The 24,894-nt window shown below is 41.5% G+C and overlaps 1 protein-coding gene across 10 annotated transcripts; it reads left to right on the top strand.

The window, feature by feature from the left end:
• The first annotated feature begins 1,309 nt into the window (after nt 1–1,309).
• LOC147019122 (uncharacterized) lies at nt 1,310–24,894 on the top strand. Of its 10 annotated transcripts, none has more exons than XM_085899441.1 (16): nt 1,310–5,633; nt 6,665–6,754; nt 11,650–11,736; nt 12,014–12,118; nt 13,689–13,793; nt 15,003–15,089; nt 15,362–15,466; nt 16,677–16,763; nt 17,038–17,142; nt 18,713–18,817; nt 20,021–20,107; nt 20,382–20,486; nt 21,698–21,781; nt 22,054–22,158; nt 23,370–23,456; nt 23,730–24,894. In XM_085899441.1, the coding sequence occupies exons 1-16, from the start codon at nt 5,117–5,119 to the stop codon at nt 23,894–23,896; spliced, it is 2,028 nt and encodes a 675-aa protein (XP_085755567.1). In that variant the 5' UTR covers nt 1,310–5,116; the 3' UTR covers nt 23,897–24,894. The 10 variants fall into 10 exon arrangements, with proteins under 10 accessions (XP_085755567.1, XP_085755566.1, XP_085755565.1 ...); XM_085899440.1 differs by having other exon boundaries at nt 16,680–16,763; nt 21,695–21,781; nt 23,730–24,893; XM_085899439.1 differs by having other exon boundaries at nt 21,695–21,781; nt 23,730–24,890.

The following is a 24,894-nucleotide window of genomic DNA, read 5'->3' as shown; positions in this document are numbered from 1 at the left end:
AGAGCAAGCGAGTGAAAGAGAAAGGCGGAGGGACACTCCAACCTTTATAGGACTTGCAGCATGGGGGGAGGGGCCACCCCGAAGCGAAATGTTATTACCTGAATCGGGTGCTCCGATTGGCCCCGACCCTTCACGTGGCCCGCTAATTTTGTCCGGAAACCGCCTCACTTCATTTCCGGCAAGGTCATCCCCGACAGCGAACATATTTCGCTCTGACCCCACGACATGACACGAATTGGCAAGCTAATCGTCCCGCAAAAACCCCTGCGCCGTTTCCTGGCGACCAGCCGAGGGTCCCACATGCCCGCTGGGGCGTCCGACCAGCGCCGATCAACGCGCCCACTCCACGCGTACCAACGCGTCCTGCACTGTACAACACTCCCCGGCTCGATTGCAGCCTCACGAGCCGTGGAGACGAGAAAACGTTCACCATCCATGGGGAATCCATTGCTGCCAGCAAGGGCCGAAGGTACATCATTATGGATAAATCCATGCATGTTTCGCGAGCGGCGTACCTCTCTGCCTTCGAGCACATTCCATTCAGTGCGCGGGGTTTAGCCATTCCACACGTGGCCAGCACCCACGTCCGCACGACTCTGCTCGCGTGTGCGTCGGGCGAACACTGATATGTGTCAGATATATGGTTGAAAAGGAATGCACCACTTTAACCTCGCACACCCGCATCCCGCCCAACGTGGCGTGGAGTCGCCTTTATCAGACTCCGTTATCGTTTCCTCACAGCGGCACCGCACGCGCTGGCCTCCATGAGGGCCCACCTCACAGCAAAGGTGCACGTGGCTCAGATTTACCTCAGGAATAATCAGACAAAAAGAAGAGTTGCGATGAAATGAAGAAAAAATGATGTAAGCAAACCTTGCTATGAGATCATCGCAACGCACTCCCTTGTTGTCCCGCTAGACAAAAGGAAAGGGACTATCTACACGTATAATAATGGAATAACTGTCTCGGGACCACTTTCTGTTGGATGCATGCGCTTCCAAGAACCGCAACAATATATGTGTAGATATGTATGTATGTATATGTATATATATATATATATATATATATATATATATATATATGTATATGTATATATATATATATATATATATATGTATATGTATATATATATGTATATGTATATATATATGTATATATATGTATATATATATATATATATATATATATGTATATGTATATATATATATATATATATATATATATATATATATATATATATATATATATATATATATATCTCTCTCTGAAATGTTTTTGTTTGGGACCTTTCTCCTCTGAGCTCCGAAGGTTAATCGCCACAAAACTTTAAAGGATCACATTGTTTACCATGATGTACCTAAATGCGGATTTTAAACAGTCTTTTTCTGACAGTTAATAACTTATAAACACACAAGCCTCCACCTGTCGCGATATTTGCGAAGGTATATCCACATATGTAATGCTTCATAAAAAGCCCAATTTTTTTTGGATTTCACCACCAAACTTATATATTTGGTGAGGTGGTGAGATCCGATCGCAAATATGGTATCAAATCTGAAATACAACTGTGAATTAACATGTTACCATGATCAGTAAGATCGGCAAAGGAGGATTCACATTCCCTCTCAAATCCGCTAATTATTGAAAAACTGAAAATAGTTCAAACACAACCCAAACATCGATTTAAAGGTAATTTTCCTGCTCATCTAATGACAACTCTCAAGTGTGAAAGAAGAGATTGTAGAAAAAATAGGTTACCATCTTAGCTAACTTCACCAAATGTACACCTCCAAATGTACATCATATTGTTTAAAAGAACCAAGTTAACATCGTGATTTGATTTTTGATCGCAGATGTCTCACCTCAAATGAGCAAACCTTTTGAGTGTGTATTTATTGTTGGTAGAAACGAATTCCGTGTTAACATTCAGTGAGGAGATATCAGAGTGGGTGGAGCCAGTAACATTGGCAACCATTAATTTTTGTGATTTAAAAATGACTTCTGGTCACCACCACAGAAATATTCAATCACAGGTGAGATATATTTAAAAATTCTTACAATATTATCGATATCGCCGACCTCTTAACGATGTGTTATCTCAGGGGCCATTCAAAAATTACATACCTAACGCTTTTGGGGTTGGAGTTGCGGCTTGGAGTGAGGTGGGGATGGGTGTATGTCCAAATGTTCTGGAGCTTTACAAGTGGTGGTGGGGGGGGGGGTTCCAGAGTCGTAACATAATGACTTTCTTCACTACATACTAAAACGAGCAATTAAAGGACTTTTTGGACGTTTCTGGATGAGATTTCCCATAACGTTGAATGAGGTTCTGATAGAGCTTTTCTCTATTAGCCACAGCTTTGCCGAGAAATCTCACTGTAAGTTGGTTGATGGAAGAAAAAAGTGACACCCCCTCCTTGAGAGGAGGAAGAAGAGGTTGCAGTAGGATAATAGGTTCATATCAGCTAATTCCTGACACTAGGACTACTTAATTGTTGTCAACCCACCACCCTTGGGGTGTGAGGCAAGCAGCCTTCAAGCATCATGTAACATCTTAGGGATGTCCATTGAAGCGTTATGGATTGTGACAGTGGGGTGAGAGGGGAGGGGAGGTGTCAGACTTTAGCAAAAATACCGCCTCGTAATTTTTGAACACCCCAAAACTGTTTATTGCCCATCATGTCTTGGATATTCTGGCGATGCCGAAATGAAATATAAATAAGAAAAAACATGTATGATTTTTAGATGATAATATTCATTTAGATTGCACATATATTCTCTGACACCTTTATATTCATTTGAACCTATGCAATGCAAAATTTGCACAACAATAAGGCTAACACCACAACAACAGAGAGAAGCTGCAACAAGGGCAAGAGAAGATGAAGGGGGTTGAATAAGAAGGCAATAATTTCAATGAAAACAGATTATTCAGAGAACATCTGCAGCAAGTACGAGACCAACATTATTCTGAAATGCTGTCAACTATGATCCCAATAATGTCGATGAATCAAACCCTGATTATGATATTGGGGGGACATTGAAAGTGTGAATATTGCCATGCAAAAAAATGGAAGAGAGAGCCACCTTCCATGTGTTGCCTTAATGGTAAAGTTCAATTTCCATGTTAATGGTAAAGTGCAATTTCCACTCTTGAGGAGTAGAGCCACCAGAACCACTGCTCTTCTAATGAGAAGAACTGCAGATTCTAAAATATTCTTGAAAAACATAAGAAAGTATAATAGCTGTTTTCAGATGAAATCTTTCAGAGCAAATAAAATGAGAGGATGATTATTTTCCCACTTTTAGAATTAAAGGCCAGATTCATCACAAAAATTGGTTCTCTTTTCCCATTACGAGATGAATCTGCTGAATTTCTGGAAATTTATTTCATAGTAAATGAAGAAGAAGAGGCACAACAAAAAACAAGTTTACAAATTCCTAATGTTGATTCAAGCATTGTTCATGATCTTCAAGATATGCTTCACCAATATAATCCTTATGTATCGAGTGTCAAGTCTGCAATGGAAAATATGACTTCAGATCACAATAAAACAATCATCCATGCTGATAAAACCCCAGCTCGAGAACATAGAAGAAGATATAATGCTCTCACTTCAGATGAAGTAGCAATATTATTTGTTGGCCAGAAGCGTAGCACAAGAGATATTGTCATCGAGCAAAGAGACAGCCGACTGAAAATAATCAATGAAACACATCGTCGACCGAGAATTAACAGGGTCCAACTACACTTTTTTAAAGTTTGAGAAAAATGAAATCAAAAATTCAAAGTGGAATTGCCGTAATCTCATAACATTTTATTTTCATATCGTGTGCTACATTACATGTACATATAAAGGTTACATAAAATAATCTTACTTAGTTTCCTCTGTTGCCCTTCTTCATGGACTTCTTCTAAATTTGAATGAAATGTCAGATAGACCCTGTTAATTCTCAGTCGACGACATGGAGCCTATGACTTAATCCAATATCCATTGCTGTTTTGGAATGGGGAAGATGACTACCCACTTTCAGTATTTCACAATAAATACACAAACTGGAACTTCACAGGAGGTTTTAGCTATTAATTTTCATTCATATAGATGAATGGAAAGAGAACATGAATTCAACACAAGACTAAGATCCACGTCTCTTTTCTACCAATTCGCAGTTGATATGTTCGGGAAGATTGAATCCGAAAGATTATTATTTATTCGGACCAATCAAACTTGGCTACAAGTGACTGATTACCAAAATCTAAGTGACAGAATCCGACAACAATAGGAAAATGAGTACTTCCTTTTAAAAATGATCCCAATGAGTACTTGTACTTCCTTCTGAGCACTTCGGACAACTTCCCTTTAATTTTATTACTGGAATAAACTGTTAAGACGTGGTGTGTGTGTGTGGGGGGGGGGGTGAACCCAACCCAGATGGAACGGTAATCAGGCACCAACACCATACTTCTCCCGTTCAAGTCCACTACGATCCTGTCTTGACTCTCGATGCACCGGCATTTCCACTCCAACTCCCCGTGGTCACAACTTTCAATCATGCTGCAACACGCCTCCGCTTTGGCCAACCACTAGACTTAGCAGTGCATATTGCCATTTTCCCTGTCAAGGAACTCCCCTTTCAGTTTGGATTATTTTAAAGTCAACCATAGTTTTCACTTTCAGAAGCCATTCTCCAGTATGTGTTTAAGTGTTGCACCAGCGATGAATATGGGGTACACTTATATCGTAACTTGTGTGCAAGTACAGTGTGTACGTCATAAGCAATAGTGACTGAAAGCATGCGTTTACTCATCTTCCACACAAACATGATTGGAAGAGTGCATGATGACCAGAGATTGTAAAAAAAAAAAAAACCCTGTACAGGGCCACCTGTGGTGGTGATCTGGAGATTTAAGAGACTCAATTGCGTAACATGGAAACTTGCGATAAGGTGTTCTGCACACCCCTCGTGCCAAAAAAGCACTTGGAACAAATGCGGGAATAGTCCTTCAATGATTACATAATCAATTCTCCCTGTTCATATTCTTGGACAAATAATGTCAAATTTTTTTCACAAAGATGATTCATAAATGTAAGGTTGTATTTCTCTAACCAAAGTGATGTTGCAACAACAATTTTGTTATGGTTTCTTCAAGGGAGGAAAAGGCCAACTCACTTTTCTCAAATATAATGGGATTTTTGGGGCTGGTAAATATCATAACTTTCAATTTTTTTTCAAATGTACACTGCTGGATGTGTTTTATGTTGTTTTTTTTTGCCGTGTAGAGGAATGTGGTGGGAAGGTGACGACTGCAATCGGATGGCTGTCCTCTCCTGGCTATCCAGATGTAAAACACAGGAATATCAACTGCACATGGGACATCACTGCACCTGATGGAGAGCTTGTTGTCCTGACTGTGACAGACCTGCAGATTGACATTGTGCTCCCAAAGGAAGAGGGATGCCGATTAGATTGGCTAGCTGTCGGCTTCACCAACACATCGGAAAAGAACGTAACAATGTGCCATCCTGATGACAAAAATCGAAACATAACAGCACCATCCAACTTCATGCAGTTATTTTACTTCAGCAGCTGTCAAAATGTTGAAGGATTCAATGTGACTTTATCAACAAAAGGTGATTGTAAATTGATGTAATCAAAATATGTCAAACAGTAATCAAGCATCACATCAACACCAGTAACATATTTAATGCAAAAACAATTTATGCAATTATACAGTTTCACAGTGTAAAACAAATAATGGAAATCTTGTTTTTCTCCAAGAGTATGTTTTTCATCAAACAGTATCAGTAATACCCTTTACCCTCACACCACATGAATCAAGCAGAACATCAGAACCAACAACAGCAGATCAGATCATGAAAATAAATGAATTTTATAAACTAATGATACAAATATTTTCTCCAGAGATATCAACAACCACTGTAACTGTACCAACCACATCCACAGAATCAACAAAAACAGTTCAAATAACTACAGGTGAGGAAACACCTCAACCAACAACTCGTATTCTAATTCCTATTGAATAAGGAACATACTTTGATGATTAAATGAAAATAACCATGGACCCAATATAAATATGACAAACTTCGACAAATTCAACAATAGTATCAGTCATACCCTTTCCCCAAAATTACAGAAATTCTGCAGCCTATCAGAACCTGCAACATTCTTCAAATCAACAACACATCACATCATGACAACAAAATAAATCATCACATATGACATGAATGACATCATCACATGCATGACAGCATTACAAAATGGCCGTAGAATATCCATGGGTCACTGCTCGTCCCAGAAAGACCCTTTGTTCCCATGTGACATGAATGAAACAGAACATCAGAACCAACAATATATCTTGAGCAACAACACATCCACCAACTATAAGTGAGAAAAAGAACAGATTTATTTGGTAGAGAAGAAGGAACCCACTTTGATAATGATATGACAATGACCATGGAACCAAGAGAAACACTGCAAACTTGCACAAACTCAACGAGATCATTGGTAATACCCTTAAAACTCTGACGCATGAAATAAGCAACACATCAGAACCAACAACATTCATTGAAACAGCAAAACTTCTCACAATTACAAATTATATCAACAACACAACCAATAATGGAAATGTTGTTTTCTGCAGATGCGACAACCACCACCACTGGACAACAAACACCAACAGAACCAACAACACCACCCACAGAACCAACAACAACGCTTCCTCCAACTTCAGGTGATGGAAAACCTGAACCAAGAACATTTCTTAATTCCCAATTATGTGCTTTGATAATGAAATTACAATGACTACAGAACAAAAGATGCATCAAACCTCATCAAAAGCAACAATGTTCTTGTATATTAATACTTTTTTGTGTGGATGTATGTTTGCGTGTGTGTGTGTGTGTGTGTGTGTGTGTGTGTGTGTGTGTGTGTGTGTGTGTGTGTGTGTGTGTGTGTGTGTGTGTGTGTGTGTGTGTGTGTGTGTGTGTGTGTGTGTGTGTGTGTGTGTGTGTGTGTGTGTGTGTGTGTGTGTGTGTGTGTGTGTGTATATATATATATATACATACAAATATCGCTTTCTCAACCCACCTTACCCAGTCGTACCCAACTGTCCCTGGACTCTGTCCTTTTCTCCTGATAAGGTGGAGTGCTTGCTGTCAAACCTCGACTCAGATTCTGCAACCGCTCCAAACGGCATCAGCCCACATGTCCTAAAAAAACCTGCTCCTCTGCGCCTGTTCACCCCTTCTCTGTTCTATTCACCCTCTCATTTGATCAAGGTCATCTGCCATCTGCTTGCAAATCAGTAAACATTACTGCTCTGCATAAAAAGGTGCAAAAACAGATCCCTGCAACGACAGACCAATCAGCCTTCTGCCAATCATCAGCAAGGTTATGGAATCCATCATCGCTTCAGACATTAAATCCTTCCTCTTCTCCAATGGCTTGATTTCCAACCATCAATTTAGTTTCAGACCAGGTCACGCTACCCTGGATATGCTGCTTCTGCTCTCCCAAGAATGGATGGAGATCCTCAATGCCAGACATGAAATCAGAGCTATATCCCCAGACATATCGTGTGCTTTTGATACGGTCTAGCACCCTGCCCTGCTCACCAAACTCTCTTCCTATGGTATCCAAGGCCATCTCCTCTCGTGGCTCGCAGACTTCCTCTCCTTTCGCAGTCAACGTGTGGCCCTAAATGGAGTTCTTTCATCCTCTCTGCCTGTCCAGGCTGGAGTTCCTCAAGGTAGCGTTCTGGGCCCTGTTCTTTTTCTGGTTTTCATAAATGATCTCTCCGACTCTGGAAAATCCTCTTTATCTCTTTGCTGATGATGACTCCACCCTCTGCCGTGCCATCTGTCATCCCTCAGACCGGCAAGCAGCAGCTTCTTTACTCACTGCAGATCTGGATAAAATCACAAAATGGTCCAACATGTGGAACATGTCTTTCAATCCGGCCAAATCTCTTACTCTCACTATGTCTCTCCAAAAGGATCGTTTAGAACCCCCCCACACCCCCCCACCATGCCACTTTCTCAAAAATCCTCTGGAAGAAGTCCTTTTTTCAAGCTTCTGGGTCTCACTATCTGCCATGATCTTTCCAAGGAAAGCTACATTTCAAACCTCGCCTCCCAAGCCATTGGCGAACTGGGAATCCTCCGTCGTGCAAAGTCCTCGCTCGGCCCACCTGAACTCCTGACCACTTTCAAAGCTTTCATCCTCAGCCTGAGGACGTACTGCTCTCCCCTCTGAACTGGTGCTCCTGCTTCCCACCTTTCTCGGCTTCATGCTGTGGAAACCAAGGCATTTCAGATCATTGGCATCTCCCGCGATGAGGCTGAGTCTTTGGTCCTCTCACTCTCACGGTAGGCTGGCTGGTGGTCTTTCTGTCTTGCACCATCTCCTCTTCAGCCTCGCCCCCCTGCTCTCTCTGCAATTTGTCCCCACCACATTTCTGCAGGGCGCTCAAGGTCCGCCAACAACCCCCTTCTGGTAAAACTACCAAAATCACTTATCACTGCTCACCTTCACTCTTTCTTTCCTCTTTTTCCCACCTTTGGAAGAAGCTCCCTCACTCTATTCAATCCCATTCTTCCCTCCAGGACTTCAAAAAAGCTGTTCACCACCAATTCTTGTCATCCCCCATCCAAATCCTCGATCTTTTCTACCCCCGATAATCCACCCAAGCCCGCCTCCTTCAAATTTCCTGCTTTCCTTCCTGAAAGTCCCTGTAATATCCATCTTGTATTCCCCATGTTCCCTGCCCCATCCCTCTCCCTTCCACAGATCTCCTAATGTCTCTGTTCCCCACTGTTTTGTCCTTCCCTCTCCTGCCCCTCTTGTATCATGCCCCCCTTGCTGTGCATTGTGTGTTCGCTCTCATACGAGCCTCGACAAGGTAAAAATTTCCCATGTGATGCAATGTCCAGAGGCGTGTTTCCCGTTCAAGTGAATCTGATGACAATTTCAGAAACAATTTATATTGTTGCGAATTCGCGCCCGCCGGGGTGCGGACGGCCGCGTCACTCGAATCGCGACCACGTTGCCCAGAGGACGGACAATTCAGTCGTGACCCTCTCGGAACAACGCTGGGAGCTAGTCACGGGTGGGGGTTTAACCCCACCACAACCGTGCCAATTGCCCACCCACGCAGGATAGGGTTGCTCGCCAAATTTGATCAACCTAAGTGCCTGCACGGATGGTCAACCGGGCGATCGTACCACGCCACAGGCCGACTCCTGACACAAACCGCTTAAGCGGTCCGTTCCGTGCTACAGTGATAACCGAGCGGTGTTATCGTCGGCCTCGACGGTTCCGATTAATTACAGGGTGTCTTAAGCCCACAACGAACCATTTACGTGAAGCAGGATGGAGGGTCAATAAAGAAAATACGAAGCGAAACGGGAAAACAGTTCACACAAAGCACATTTATTTCCCGGCACACGGAAAGCACACACATACAGCCAAACAGTCAAAATGCACAGATAGCCACCAAAACAAAAGCAACAACGACGCAGAGTTACTACCGAGTACGCACACACACGGCAACACTTATACAGTTCTACTTTACAGACGGCGCCAACACACATTTACTCAAAAGCAAAGGAAAGAAGCCACCCTCAAAGACAAGGGGGCAGACGGGCCTGTAGGCCAATATGTGCGCGTGACCTGAAGGAGCGGCCAGGCCCGCGAGACCGGAGGGGTCCTACCCGCGTCCTCGTGATGCGTTGGCGGACGAGCCAAAGATGTGGCCGCGTGGCTGTGCCCCGACTCCGTGCTCCTTGGCGGGTTTCATTGGCACGACGTTTGGAGTGGGGTGGGAACGGGGCCCTTGTTGCACTATCTCAGCGCGGGGGAAAGGGGGAATTGTTGATGCCCTGGGGGAGGAGAATGGCTGCTTGGCTTGGGTCCCGCGATGACCAATCCTACACCGCGACGTCGTCGCCGACCGCCGCCCTTCTCGCCTCGGACCCGAGCTCCTTTGCCTCTTCCCGCAACTCTTCTCAGCCGACTCCAGAACCCAACTCGAAGACACACCGATCACTTCGCCACCTGACTCGACTGACTGCCACACTGATCACTTCGCCACCCGACTTGACTGACTCTCCACCCGACTCGACTCTTCCTGCCACACCAATCACTTCCAACCCGACTCGACTCACTCTCCACCCGACTCGACTCAGCCTGCCACACCGATCACTTCCCACCCGACTCGACTGACTTCATTCGCCTTGCGCTCGCCTTCTTATCGGCCGGCAGGAGCAGTTAATATGCAAATATCCGGATCAGGATGACCTCGGGGGCGGAGCCACGCTCGGCCATTGGTCAGAGGAAAGGGGGCGTGAATCTCCCCAGATCCTAGAATTTGCATATTTCGATTTCACACAGACGCGCCTGGAGGCGGGGCCAAGCCGCCCCGCGCTTGCTAATTGGACGGAGCAGAAGTGGGCGTGCAGCGTTTGTGATCCGAATTTTCCTCGGAAAGGCCGCTATCTGCGCTCGTGGCTCGGTGCGTATCGCTGAACGGGCCCAAGACAGCCCGACGCTCAGTGTTCACAGGTGGTGCGGGAATGGCCGGAGAAGGAGAGAGGTGAGGGTGGTGGAGGGTTTTCGGTGGTAGTTTGATGGTTATGGTGCCGTTTGAGAATGACTGTGATGCGATGTTTGCGGGATTAAGTTGTGAAGGTAAAGGTCGTGGCTGTTGGCTTTGTTGTTGTTGTCTGAGGGTTGGAGCATGGTTGGAGTTGGTGATGATGGCTGGCATGGTGGTTAAGGTGGTTGTTGTGTAATGGCGGTTGAGACGTTGTTGGTTCAAAATAAAGATAGAACAGAAAAACGCCTAACTCAAAGTGTCACAGCCCGGATGAATCACATAAATTCCCTCTATAGAACGGGTTTGGGGCGAACTGCACATGTACTTAGAGATATCTCACCTACAGGCCCTTCATGGTGTAATGCAAATTTCCACAGCCGTAACAATATATTTGGCCCATTTGGGGTTGACCTTAAGGCCAATGTTTACCTCTTGAATTCTGATCTCACCAAAAGTAATTTGTGGTTGAATTCACTGTCCTGATAATGCAAATACTGTTCAAATTTCAAGTCGATCGGATGAAATTTGACAATTAGTAAATTTGGCTCAAATTGGCCGAGAGGCCAATTGATCAAGAAAATTTTATGAAACTTCAATGTGCGACCATCGCAGGGTCGGTTCCATTAATCTCTGAAAATTTCAGAATGATCTGTTAAGCGGTTTGGCCTGGAGTCAAAGTTTTTTTGCCAAGTAAGAAAGACAAGCAGACAAACAGATAGAAAGTGGTGAAAATGTACAACCCTTCCACCTTCGCTCACAGAGAAAGCAAATGAAATATCGTTCATCGAGTGACACCTGGTGAAACAGAATGTGACAAAAAATTTCACGATTGCTTGAAAACTGTGGCCAAAGATTCTGACAAAAAACAAACAGACAGACAGACAGATAGACAGAGAGAAAAATGCAGCAGACTAACACACCACAAAAAAAGTTTTTGCCAAGCAACAAGACAGACCGACATATGACGAAAATTTTAATCTTCGACTCCGAAGGCAGCTACAAACCAAAAATACACATTTTATTTTCTCCAGAGGAAACAACAACCACTGCAACTGTACCAACAATATTCACAGAACGGACACCCACAGAACCAACAGCAACACCTCAAACAACGACTGGTGAGGAAACATCTCAAACAACAACACACATTGTAATTGCCACTGATGTCGTAACAGACTTTCATAATAATAATGATGTCACAATGACAATGGAATCAAGAGCGGCATTTAAAACTTCATCAAATGCAACAACATTATCAATATTACCATTTACCACCACAATACATGAATTAAGCAGCCAGTCAAAACCAGCAATTTCCCTTGAAACAACAAAACTTCAAACAATTACAACTCATATCCACAACACAACCAATAATGGAAACGTTGTTTTTTGCAGATGAGACAAGCACTGGAAACGTCCCAACAACATCGACAGAACCCACACCAACACCCACAGGACCGACACCAACTCCCACAGAACCAACAACAACGCCTCCTTCAGGTATTGGTGAGGGTAAACCTGAACTAAGAACACTTCTGATAAATCGCAGTGATGTGCCTTGATAATGAAATTTTAATGATTATGGAATCAAGAAAGATACCTCAAACCTCATGAAGTCCAACAATAGAACAAATAACACCTTCCATCACCACAATGCAATAATTAAGCAGCCTGTCAGAACCAGCACCATTGCTTGAAACAACAAAACTTCACAAAATTACAACTGCTATCCACAACACAACCAATATGAGAAATTTTGTTTTCTGCAAAGGAGACGAGCACTGCAAATGTCCCAACAACATTTGCAGAACTCACAACAACACCCACAGAACCCACAACAACACTGACAGACCCCACACCACCAACCACACAACCATCAACGATGCTTCCTCCGTGCATTTGAATAACTCCAGGTCCGCAAATGGTCTTGAAATATCAAGTCAATCAGGTGAATATTGAGGATGATAGAAATTTGGACAATGTGAACTTTTTGGTCCATGCTGACGTAAAAATAAATAGGTGGTTGAGATCAGCGAGCTCGTGTGCAAATGGTCTTTAAATTTCAAGTCGATCAGATGAAAATTTACAATTTCAAAAACAATTTCGAAATTTAGCCCATTTTGGGTTGACCTTACGGCGTATGTTGACCTCTTGAGTAATGATATCATCAAAAGTAATAGGTGGACAAATTCAGTCCTGATATGCAAATCCTGTTCAAATTTCAAGTCAATTGGATGAAATTTGACAATCAGAAAATTTGGCTCAAATTGCCGATTGGCCGATGTCGACCTTATTGATCGACAACATTTTACGAAACTTCAATCTGCAACCATCGCAGAGTCGGTCCATTCATCTATGAAAATTTGAGAATGATCAGTTGAGCGGTTTGGCCAGAAGTCCAATTTTTTTTTTCAAGTAATAAACAGACAAGCAGACAAACAGATAGAAAGTGGTGAAAATGTACAACCCTTCCACCATCGGTGGGGGAGGTAGCAAATGAAATATCGTTCATCGAGTGAAACTTGGTGAAACAGAATGTGACAAAAAACAGACAGACAGACAGATAGACAGAGAGACAAATGCAACAGACCAACACTCTGTGAAAAAAGTTTTTGCCAACCAACGAGATAGACCGACATATGAAGAAAATTTTAATCTTCGACTCCGAAGGTTGCTGCAAACCAATAATACACATTTTATTTTCTCCAGAGGAAACAACAACCACTGCAACTGTACCAACAACATTCACTGAACTGACACACACAGAACCAACAGCAACACCTCAAACAACGACTGGCGAGGAAACATCTCAAACAACAACACACATTGTAATTGCTGCTGATGATGAAACAGACGTTCATAATAATGATGTCACAATGACAATGGAATCAAGAGCGGTATTTAAAACTTCATCAAATGCAACAACATTATCAATATTACCATTAGCCACCACAATTCATGAATTAAGCAGCCAGTCAAAACCAGCAATTTTCCTTTAAACAACAAAACTTCAAGCAATTTCAACTCATATCCACAACACGTCCAATAATGGAAATGTTGTTTCCCGCAGAGGAGACGAGCACTGGAAATGTCCCAACAACAACGACAGAACCCACTCCAACACCCACAGGACCGACACCAACACCCAATGAACCAACAACAACGCTTCCTTCAGGTATTGGTGTGGGAAAACCTGAACTTAGAACACTTCTGATAAATCGCAGTGATGTGCTGTGATAATGAAATTTTTTTGATGATGGAATCAAGAAAGACATCTCAAACCTCCTGAAATCCAACAATAGAACAAATAACCCCTTCCAACACCACAGCACATGAATGAAGCAGCCTTTCAGAACCAGCATCATTGCTTCAAACAACAAAATTTCCCAAATTTACAACTGTTATTGACAACACAACCAATATGAGAAATGTTGTTTTCTCGAAAGGAGACGAGCACTGTAAACGTCCCAACAACATCTGCAGAACTCACAACCCCCACAGACCCCACACCAACACCCACAGAAGCCACAACACTCACAGAACCATCAACAAAGCTTCCTCCAGGCATTTGAATAATTCTAGGTATGCAAATGGTCTTCAAATATCAAGTCAATCGGGTGAAATTTGAGGATGATAGAAATTTGGAATATGTTGTCTTTTTGGTTCGTGCTGACGTCAAAATAAATAGGTGGTTGAGATCAGCGAGCTCGTGTGCAAATGTTCTTTAAATTTCAAGTGAATCAAATGAAAATTGACAATTTTAGATACAATTTGTAAATTTGGCCCATTTTGGGTTGATCTTGTGGCCGATGTTGACCTCTTGAGTTATGATATCATGAAAAGTAATAGGTGGATGATTTCACTGCCCTGAGATGCAAATCCTCTTCAAATTTCAACTCAATCAGATGAAATTTGACAATTCGAAAATGTGGCTCAAATTGGCCTATGGGTCGATGTAGCCCTTTTTGATTGAGAAAATTTTCGGGAACTTCAAGATGGAACCATCGCAGAATCGGTGCCATTAATCTCTGAAAATTTCAGAATGATCGGATGAGTGGTTTGGCCTGCAGTCCAATTTATTTTTTGCCAAGTAACAAAGAGACAAGCAGACAAACAGATAGAAAGTGGTGAAAATGTACAACCCTTCCACCTTCGGTGGCCGAGGTAGCAAATGAATTTTTGTTCATCGAGTGACACTTGGTGAAACAGAATGTGACAAAAAACAGACAGACAGACAGATAGACAGAGAGACAAATGCAACAGACTAACACTCCGCGAAAAACGTTTTTGCCAACCAACGAGATAGACCGACATATGAAGAAAATTTTAATCTTCGACTCCGAAGGAAGCGACAAACCAATAATACACATTTTATTTTCTCCAGAAGAAACAACAACCACTGCAACTGTACCAACAACATTCACTGAACTGACACACACAGAACCAACAGCAACACCTCAAGCAACGACTGGTGAGGAAACATCTCAAACAACAACACATTGTAATTGCTGCTGATGATGTTACAGACGTTCATCATAACGATGTCACAATGACAATGGAATCAAGAGCGGTATTGAAAACTTCATCAAATGCAACAGCGTTTTCAACATTACCATTTACCACCACAATTCATGAATTAAGCAGCCAGTCAAAACCAGCAATTTTCCTTGAAACAACAAAACTTCAAGCAATTTCAACTCATATCCACAACACGTCCAATAATGGAAATGTTGTTTCCCGCAGAGGAGACGAGCACTGGAAACGTCCCAACAACATCGACAGAACCCACTCCAACACCCACAGGACCGACACCAACACCCAATGAACCAACAACAACGCTTCCTTCAGGTATTGGTGTGGGAAAACCTGAACTTCCAACACTTCTGATAAATCGCAGTGATGTGCTGTGCTAATGAAATTTTTTTGATGATGGAATCAAGAAAGACATCTCAAACCTCCTGAAATCCAACAATAGAACAAATAACCCCTTCCAACACCACAACACATGAATGAAGCAGCCTTTCAGAACCAGCACCATTGCTTGAAACAACAAAATTTCCCAAATTTACAACTGTTATTGACAACACAACCAACATGAGAAATGTTGTTTTCTGTAAAGGAGACGAGCACTGTAAACGTCCCAACAACATCTGCAGAACTCACAACCCCCACAGACCCCACACCAACACCCACAGAAGCCACAACAACACTCACAGAACCATCAACAAAGCTTCCTCCAGGCATTTGAATAATTCTAGGTATGCAAATGGTCTTCAAATATCAAGTCAATCGGGTGAAAATTAAGGATGATAGAAATTTGGAATATGTTGACTTTTTTTGTCCGTGCTGACGTCAAAATAAATAGGTGGTTGAGATCAGCGAGCTCGTGTGTAAATGGTCTTTCTATTTCAAGTCAATCGGATGAAAATTGACAATTTTAGAAACAATTTCAAAATTTGGCCCATTTTGGTTGATCTTGTGGCCGATGTTGACCTCGTGACTTCTGGGATCATCAACATTATTTGGGTGGTTGATTTCACTGTGCTGAAATGCAAATCCTCTTCAAATTTCAACTCAATCAGATAAAATTTGACAATTAGAAAATGTGGCTCAAATTGGCCTATGGGTCGATGTAGCCCTTTTTGATTGAGAAACTTTTACGAAACTTCAATGCAGGAACGTCGCAGGGTCGGTGCCATTAAAAACTGAAAATTTCAAAGTGATCGGTTGAGCGGTTTGTACTGGAGACAAAGTTGTTTTTTGCCAAGTAACAAAGAGACAAGCAGACAATCAGATAGAAAGTGGTGAAAATGTACAACCCTTCCACCTTCGGTGGCCGAGGTAGCAAATGAATTTTCGTTCATCGAGTGACACTTGGTGAAACAGAATGTGACAAAAAACAGACAGACAGACAGACAGAGAGACAAATGCTACAGACTAACACTCCGCGAAAAAACGTTTTTGCCAACCAACGAGATAGACCGACATATGAAGAAAATTTTAATCTTCGACTCCGAAGGAAGCGACAAACCAATAATACACATTTTATTTTCTCCAGAAGAAACAACAACCACTGCAACTGTACCAACAACATTCACTGAACTGACACCCACAGAACCAACAGCAACACCTCAAGCAACGACTGGTGAGGAAACATCTCAAACAACAACACACATTGTAATTGCTGCTGATGATGTTACAGACGTTCATCAAAATTATGTCACAATGACAATGGAATCAAGAGCGGTATTGAAAACCTCATCAAATGCAACAGCGTTTTCAATATTACCATTTACCACCACAATACATGAATTGAGCAGCCTGTCAAAACCAGCAATTTTCCTTGAAACAACAAAACTTCAAGCAATTTCAACTCATATCCACAACACATCCAATAATGGAAATGTTGTTTCCTGCAGAGGAGACGAGCACTGGAAACGTACCAACAACATCGACAGAACCCACTCCAACACCCACAGGACCGACACCCACACCCAATGAACCAACAACAACGCTTCCTTCAGGTATTGGTGTGGGAAAACCTGAACTTCGAACACTTCTAATAAATCCCAGTGATGTGCTGTGATAATGAATTTTTTTTGATGATGGAATCAAGAAAGACATCTCAAACCTCCTGAAATCCAACAATAGAACAAATAACCCCTTCCAACACCACAACACATGAATGAAGCAGCCTTTCAGAACCAGCACCATTGCTTGAAACAACAAAATTTCCCAAATTTACAACTGTTATTGACAACACAACCAATATGAGAAATGTTGTTTTCTGTAAAGGAGACGAGCACTGTAAACGTCCCAACAACATCTGCAGAACTCACAACCCCCACAGACCCCACACCAACACCCACAGAAGCCACAACAACACTCACAGAACCATCAACAAAGCTTCCTCCAGGCATTTGAATAATTCTAGGTATGCAAATGGTCTTCAAATATCAAGTCAATCGGGTGAAATTTGAGGATGATAGAAATTTGGAATATGTTGTCTTTTTGGTTCATGCTGACGTCAAAATAAATAGGCGGTTGAGATCAGCGAGCTCGTGTGCAAATGTTCTTTAAATTTCAAGTGAATCAAATGAAAATTGACAATTTTAGATACAATTTCTAAATTTGGCCCATTTTGGGTTGATCTTGTGGCCGATGTTGACCACTTGAGTTATGATATCAAGAAAAGTAATAGGTGGATGATTTCACTGCCCTGAGATGCAAATCCTGTTCAAATTTCAAGTCAATTGGATGAAATTTGACAATAAGAAAATTTGGTTCAAATTGCCAATTGGCCGATGTTGACCTGATTTATCGACAAAATTTTCGGGAACTTCAAGATGGAACCATCGCAGAATCGGTGCCATTAATCTATGAAAATTTGAGAATGATCGGTTGAGTGGTTTGGCCTGCAGTCCAATTTATTTTTTGCCAAGTAACAAACAGACTAGCAGACAAACAGATAGAAAGTGGTGAAAATGTACAACCCTTCCACCTTCGGTGGGGGAGGGAGCAAATGAAATATCGTTCATCGAGTGACACTTGGTGAAACAGAATGTGACAAAAAACAGACAGACAGACAGATAGACAGAGAGACAAATGCAACAGACCAACACTCTGTGAAAAAAGTTTTTGCCACCCAACGAGATAGACCGACATGAAGAAAATTTTAATCTTCGACTCCGAAGGTTGCTGCAAACCAATAATACACATTTTATTTTCTCCAGAGGAAACAACAACCACTGCAACTGTACCAACAACCTTCACTGAACTGACACACACAGAACCAACAGCAACACCTCAAACAACGACTGGCGAGGAAATATCTCAAACAACAACACACATTGTAATTGCTGCTGATGATGAAACAGACGTTCATAATAATGATGTCACAATGACAATGGAATCAAGAGCGGTATTTAAAACTTCATCAAATGCAACAACATTATCAATATTACCATTTACCACCACAACTCATGAATTAAGCAGCCAGTCAAAACCAGCAATTTTCCTTTAAACAACAAAACTTCAAGCAATTTCAACTCATATCCACAACACGTCCAATAATGGAAATGTTGTTTCCCGCAGAGGAGACGAGCACTGGAAATGTCCCAACAACAACGACAGAACCCACTCCAACACCCACAGGACCGACACCAACACCCAATGAACCAACAACAACGCTTCCTTCAGGTATTGGTGTGGGAAAACCTGAACTTCCAACACTTCTGATAAATCGCAGTGATGTGCTGTGATAATGAAATTTTTTTGATGATGGAATCAAGAAAGACATCTCAAACCTCCTGAAATCCAACAATAGAACAAATAACCCCTTCCAACACCACAACACATGAATGAAGCAGCCTTTCAGAACCAGCACCATTGCTTGAAACAACAAAATTTCCCAAATTTACAACTGTTATTGACAACACAACCAATATGAGAAATGTTGTTTTCTCTAAAGGAGACGAGCACTGTAAACGTCCCAACAACATCTGCAGAACTCACAACCCCCACAGACCCCACACCAACACCCACAGAAGCCACAACAACACTCACAGAACCATCAACAAAGCTTCCTCCAGGCATTTGAATAATTCTAGGTATGCAAATGGTCTTCAAATATCAAGTCAATCGGGTGAAATTTGAGGATGATAGAAATTTGGAATATGTTGTCTTTTTGGTTCATGCTGACATCAAAATAAATAGGTGGTTGAGATCAGCGAGCTCGTGTGCAAATGTTCTTTAAATTTCAAGTGAATCAAATGAAAATTGACAATTTTAGATACAATTTCTAAATTTGGCCCATTTTGGGTTGATCTTGTGGCCGATGTTGACCTCTTGAGTTATGATATCATGAAAAGTAATAGGTGGATGATTTCACTGCCCTGAGATGCAAATCCTGTTCAAATTTCAAGTCAATTGGATGAAATTTGACAATAAGAAAATTTGGTTCAAATTGCCAATTGGCCGATGTTGACCTGATTGATCGACAAAATTTTCGGGAACTTCAAGATGGAACCATCGCAGAATCGGTGCCATTAATCTATGAAAATTTGAGAATGATCGGTTGAGTGGTTTGGCCTGCAGTCCAATTTATTTTTTGCCAAGTAACAAACAGACAAGCAGACAAACAGATAGAAAGTGGTGAAAATGTACAACCCTTCCACCTTCGGTGGGGGAGGTAGCAAATGAAATATCGTTCATCGAGTGACACTTGGTGAAACAGAATGTGACAAAAAACAGACAGACAGACAGATAGACAAATGCAACAGACCAACACTCTGTGAAAAAAGTTTTTGCCAACCAACGAGATAGACCGACATATGAAGAAAATTTTAATCTTCGACTCCGAAGGTTGCTGCAAACCAATAATACACATTTTATTTTCTCCAGAGGAAACAACAACCACTGCAACTGTACCAACAACATTCTCTGAACTGACACACACAGAACCAACAGCAACACCTCAAACAACGACTGGTGAGGAAACATCTCAAACAACAACACACATTGTAATTGCTGCTGATGATGAAACAGACGTTCATAATAATGATGTCACAATGACAATGGAATCAAGAGCGGTATTTAAAACTTCATCAAATGCAACAACATTATCAATATTACCATTTACCACCACAACTCATGAATTAAGCAGCCAGTCAAAACCAGCAATTTTCCTTTAAACAACAAAACTTCAAGCAATTTCAACTCATATCCACAACACGTCCAATAATGGAAATGTTGTTTCCCGCAGAGGAGACGAGCACTGGAAATGTCCCAACAACAACGACAGAACCCACTCCAACACCCACAGGACCGACACCAACACCCAATGAACCAACAACAACGCTTCCTTCAGGTATTGGTGTGGGAAAACCTGAACTTCCAACACTTCTGATAAATCGCAGTGATGTGCTGTGATAATGAAATTTTTTTGATGATGGAATCAAGAAAGACATCTCAAACCTCCTGAAATCCAACAATAGAACAAATAACCCCTTCCAACACCACAACACATGAATGAAGCAGCCTTTCAGAACCAGCACCATTGCTTGAAACAACAAAATTTCCCAAATTTACAACTGTTATTGACAACACAACCAATATGAGAAATGTTGTTTTCTCTAAAGGAGACGAGCACTGTAAACGTCCCAACAACATCTGCAGAACTCACAACCCCCACAGACCCCACACCAACACCCACAGAAGCCACAACAACACTCACAGAACCATCAACAAAGCTTCCTCCAGGCATTTGAATAATTCTAGGTATGCAAATGGTCTTCAAATATCAAGTCAATCGGGTGAAATTTGAGGATGATAGAAATTTGGAATATGTTGTCTTTTTGGTTCGTGCTGACGTCAAAATAAATAGGCGGTTGAGATCAGCGAGCTCGTGTGCAAATGTTCTTTAAATTTCAAGTGAATCGAATGAAAATTGACAATTTTAGATAAAATTTCTAAATTTGGCCCATTTTGGGTTGATCTTGCGGCCGATGTTGACCTCTTGAGTTATGATATCATGAAAAGTAATAGGTGGATGATTTCACTGTGCTGAAATGCAAATCCTCTTCAAATTTCAACTCAATCAGATGAAATTTGACAATTCGAAAATGTGGCTCAAATTGGCCTATGGGTCGATGTAGCCCTTTTTGATTGAGAAAATTTTCGGGAACTTCAAGATGGAACCATCGCAGAATCGGTGCCATTAATCTCTGAAAATTTCAGAATGATCGGATGAGTGGTTTGGCCTGCAGTCCAATTTATTTTTTGCCAAGTAACAAAGAGACAAGCAGACAAACAGATAGAAAGTGGTGAAAATGTACAACCCTTCCACCTTCGGTGGCCGAGGTAGCAAATGAATTTTTGTTCATCGAGTGACACTTGGTGAAACAGAATGTGACAAAAAACAGACAGACAGACAGACAGAGAGACAAATGCTACAGACTAACACTCCGCGAAAAACGTTTTTGCCAACCAATGAGATAGACCGACATATGAAGAAAATTTTAATCTTCGACTCCGAAGGAAGCGACAAACCAATAATACACATTTTATTTTCTCCAGAAGAAACAACAACCACTGCAACTGTACCAACAACATTCACTGAACTGACACCCACAGAACCAACAGCAACACCTCAAGCAACGACTGGTGAGGAAACATCTCAAACAACAACACATTGTAATTGCTGCTGATGATGTTACAGACGTTCATCATAATGATGTCACAATGACAATGGAATCAAGAGCGGTATTGAAAACTTCATCAAATGCAACAGCGTTTTCAACATTACCATTTACCACCACAATTCATGAATTAAGCAGCCAGTCAAAACCAGCAATTTTCCTTGAAACAACAAAACTTCAAGCAATTTCAACTCATATCCACAACACGTCCAATAATGGAAATGTTGTTTCCCGCAGAGGAGACGAGCACTGGAAACGTCCCAACAACATCGACAGAACCCACTCCAACACCCACAGGACCGACACCAACACCCAATGAACCAACAACAACGCTTCCTTCAGGTATTGGTGTGGGAAAACCTGAACTTCCAACACTTCTGATAAATCGCAGTGATGTGCTGTGCTAATGAAATTTTTTTGATGATGGAATCAAGAAAGACATCTCAAACCTCCTGAAATCCAACAATAGAACAAATAACCCCTTCCAACACCACAACACATGAATGAAGCAGCCTTTCAGAACCAGCACCATTGCTTGAAACAACAAAATTTCCCAAATTTACAACTGTTATTGACAACACAACCAATATGAGAAATGTTGTTTTCTGTAAAGGAGACGAGCACTGTAAACGTCCCAACAACATCTGCAGAACTCACAACCCCCACAGACCCCACACCAACACCCACAGAAGCCACAACAACACTCACAGAACCATCAACAAAGCTTCCTCCAGGCATTTGAATAATTCTAGGTATGCAAATGGTCTTCAAATATCAAGTCAATCGGGTGAAATTTGAGGATGATAGAAATTTGGAATATGTTGTCTTTTTGGTTCGTGCTGACGTCAAAATAAATAGGTGGTTGAGATCAGCGAGCTCGTGTGCAAATGTTCTTTAAATTTCAAGTGAATGAAATGAAAATTGACAATTTTAGATAAAATTTCTAAATTTGGCCCATTTTGGGTTGATCTTGTGGCCGATGTTGACCTCTTGAGTTATGATATCATGAAAAGTAATAGGTGGATGATTTCACTGCCCTGAGATGCAAATCCTGTTCAAATTTCAAGTCAATTGGATGAAATTTGACAATAAGAAAATTTGGTTCAAATTGCCAATTGGCCGATGTTGACCTGATTGATCGACAAAATTTTCGGGAACTTCAAGATGGAACCATTGCAGAATCGGTGCCATTAATCTATGAAAATTTGAGAATGATCGGTTGAGTGGTTTGGCCTGCAGTCCAATTTATTTTTTGCCAAGTAACAAACAGACTAGCAGACAAACAGATAGAAAGTGGTGAAAATGTACAACTCTTCCACCTTCGGTGGGGGAGGTAGCAAATGAAATATCGTTCATCGAGTGACACTTGGTGAAACAGAATGTGACAAAAAACAGACAGACAGACAGATAGACAGAGAGACAAATACAACAGACCAACACTCTGTGATAAAAGTTTTTGCCAACCAACGAGATAGACCGACATATGAAGAAAATTTTAATCTTCAATTCCGAAGGTTGCTGCAATCCAATAATACACCTTTTATTTTCTCCAGAGGAAACAACAACCACTGCAACTGTACCAACAACATTCTCTGATCTGACACACACAGAACCAACAGCAACACCTCAAACAACGACTGGTGAGGAAACATCTCAAACAACAACACACATTGTAATTGCTGCTGATGATGAAACAGACGTTCATAATAATGATGTTACAATGCAATGGAATCAAGAGCGGTATTTAAAACTTCATCAAATGCAACAACATTATCAATATTACCATTTACCACCACAATACATGAATTAAGCAGCCAGTCAAAAGCAGCAATTTTCCTTTAAACAACAAAACTTCAAGCAATTTCAACTCATATCCACAACACGTCCAATAATGGAAATGTTGTTTCCCGCAGAGGAGACGAGCAGTGGAAACGTACCAACAACAATGACAGAACCCACTCCAACACCCACAGGACCGACACCAACACCCAATGAACCAACAACAACGCTTCCTTCAGGTATTGGTGTGGGAAAACCTGAACTTCGAACACTTCTGATAAATCGCAGTGATGTGCTGTGATAATGAAATTTTTTTGATGATGGAATCAAGAAAGACATCTCAAACCTCCTGAAATCCAACAATAGAACAAATAACCCCTTCCAACACCACAACACATGAATGAAGCAGCCTTTCCGAACCAGCACCATTGCTTCAAACAACAAAATTTCCCAAATTTTCAACTGTTATTGACAACACAACCAATATGAGAAATGTTGTTTTCTGTAAAGGAGACGAGCACTGTAAACGTCCCAACAACATCTGCAGAACTGAAAACCCCCACAGAACCCACACCAACACTCACAGAACCCACAACAACACTCACAGAACCATCAACAATGCTTCCTCCTGGCATTTGAATAACTCAAGGCATGCAAATGGTCTTCAAATATCAAGTCAATCGGGTGAAAATTAAGGATGATAGAAATTTGGAATATGTTGACTTTTTTTGTCCGTGCTGACGTCAAAATAAATAGGTGGTTGAGATCAGCGAGCTCGTGTGTAAATGGTCTTTCTATTTCAAGTCAATCGGATGAAAATTGACAATTTTAGAAACAATTTCAAAATTTGGCCCATTTTGGTTGATCTTGTGGCCGATGTTGACCTCGTGACTTCTGGGATCATCAACATTATTTGGGTGGTTGATTTCACTGTGCTGAAATGCAAATCCTCTTCAAATTTCAACTCAATCAGATAAAATTTGACAATTAGAAAATGTGGCTCAAATTGGCCTATGGGTCGATGTAGCCCTTTTTGATTGAGAAACTTTTACGAAACTTCAATGCAGGAACGTCGCAGGGTCGGTGCCATTAAAAACTGAAAATTTCAAAGTGATCGGTTGAGCGGTTTGTACTGGAGACAAAGTTGTTTTTTGCCAAGTAACAAAGAGACAAGCAGACAATCAGATAGAAAGTGGTGAAAATGTACAACCCTTCCACCTTCGGTGGCCGAGGTTGCAAATGAAATATCGTTCATCGAGTGACACTTGGTGAAACAGAATGTGACAAAAAACAGACAGA

The sequence above is a fragment of the Eptatretus burgeri genome, chromosome 10, assembly GCF_056783735.1.
Source record: "Eptatretus burgeri isolate ZD-2024b chromosome 10, Ebu_testis_v1, whole genome shotgun sequence".
Classification (NCBI taxonomy): domain Eukaryota; kingdom Metazoa; phylum Chordata; class Myxini; order Myxiniformes; family Myxinidae; genus Eptatretus; species Eptatretus burgeri.
This window is presented reverse-complemented; position numbering and strand designations above follow the sequence as displayed.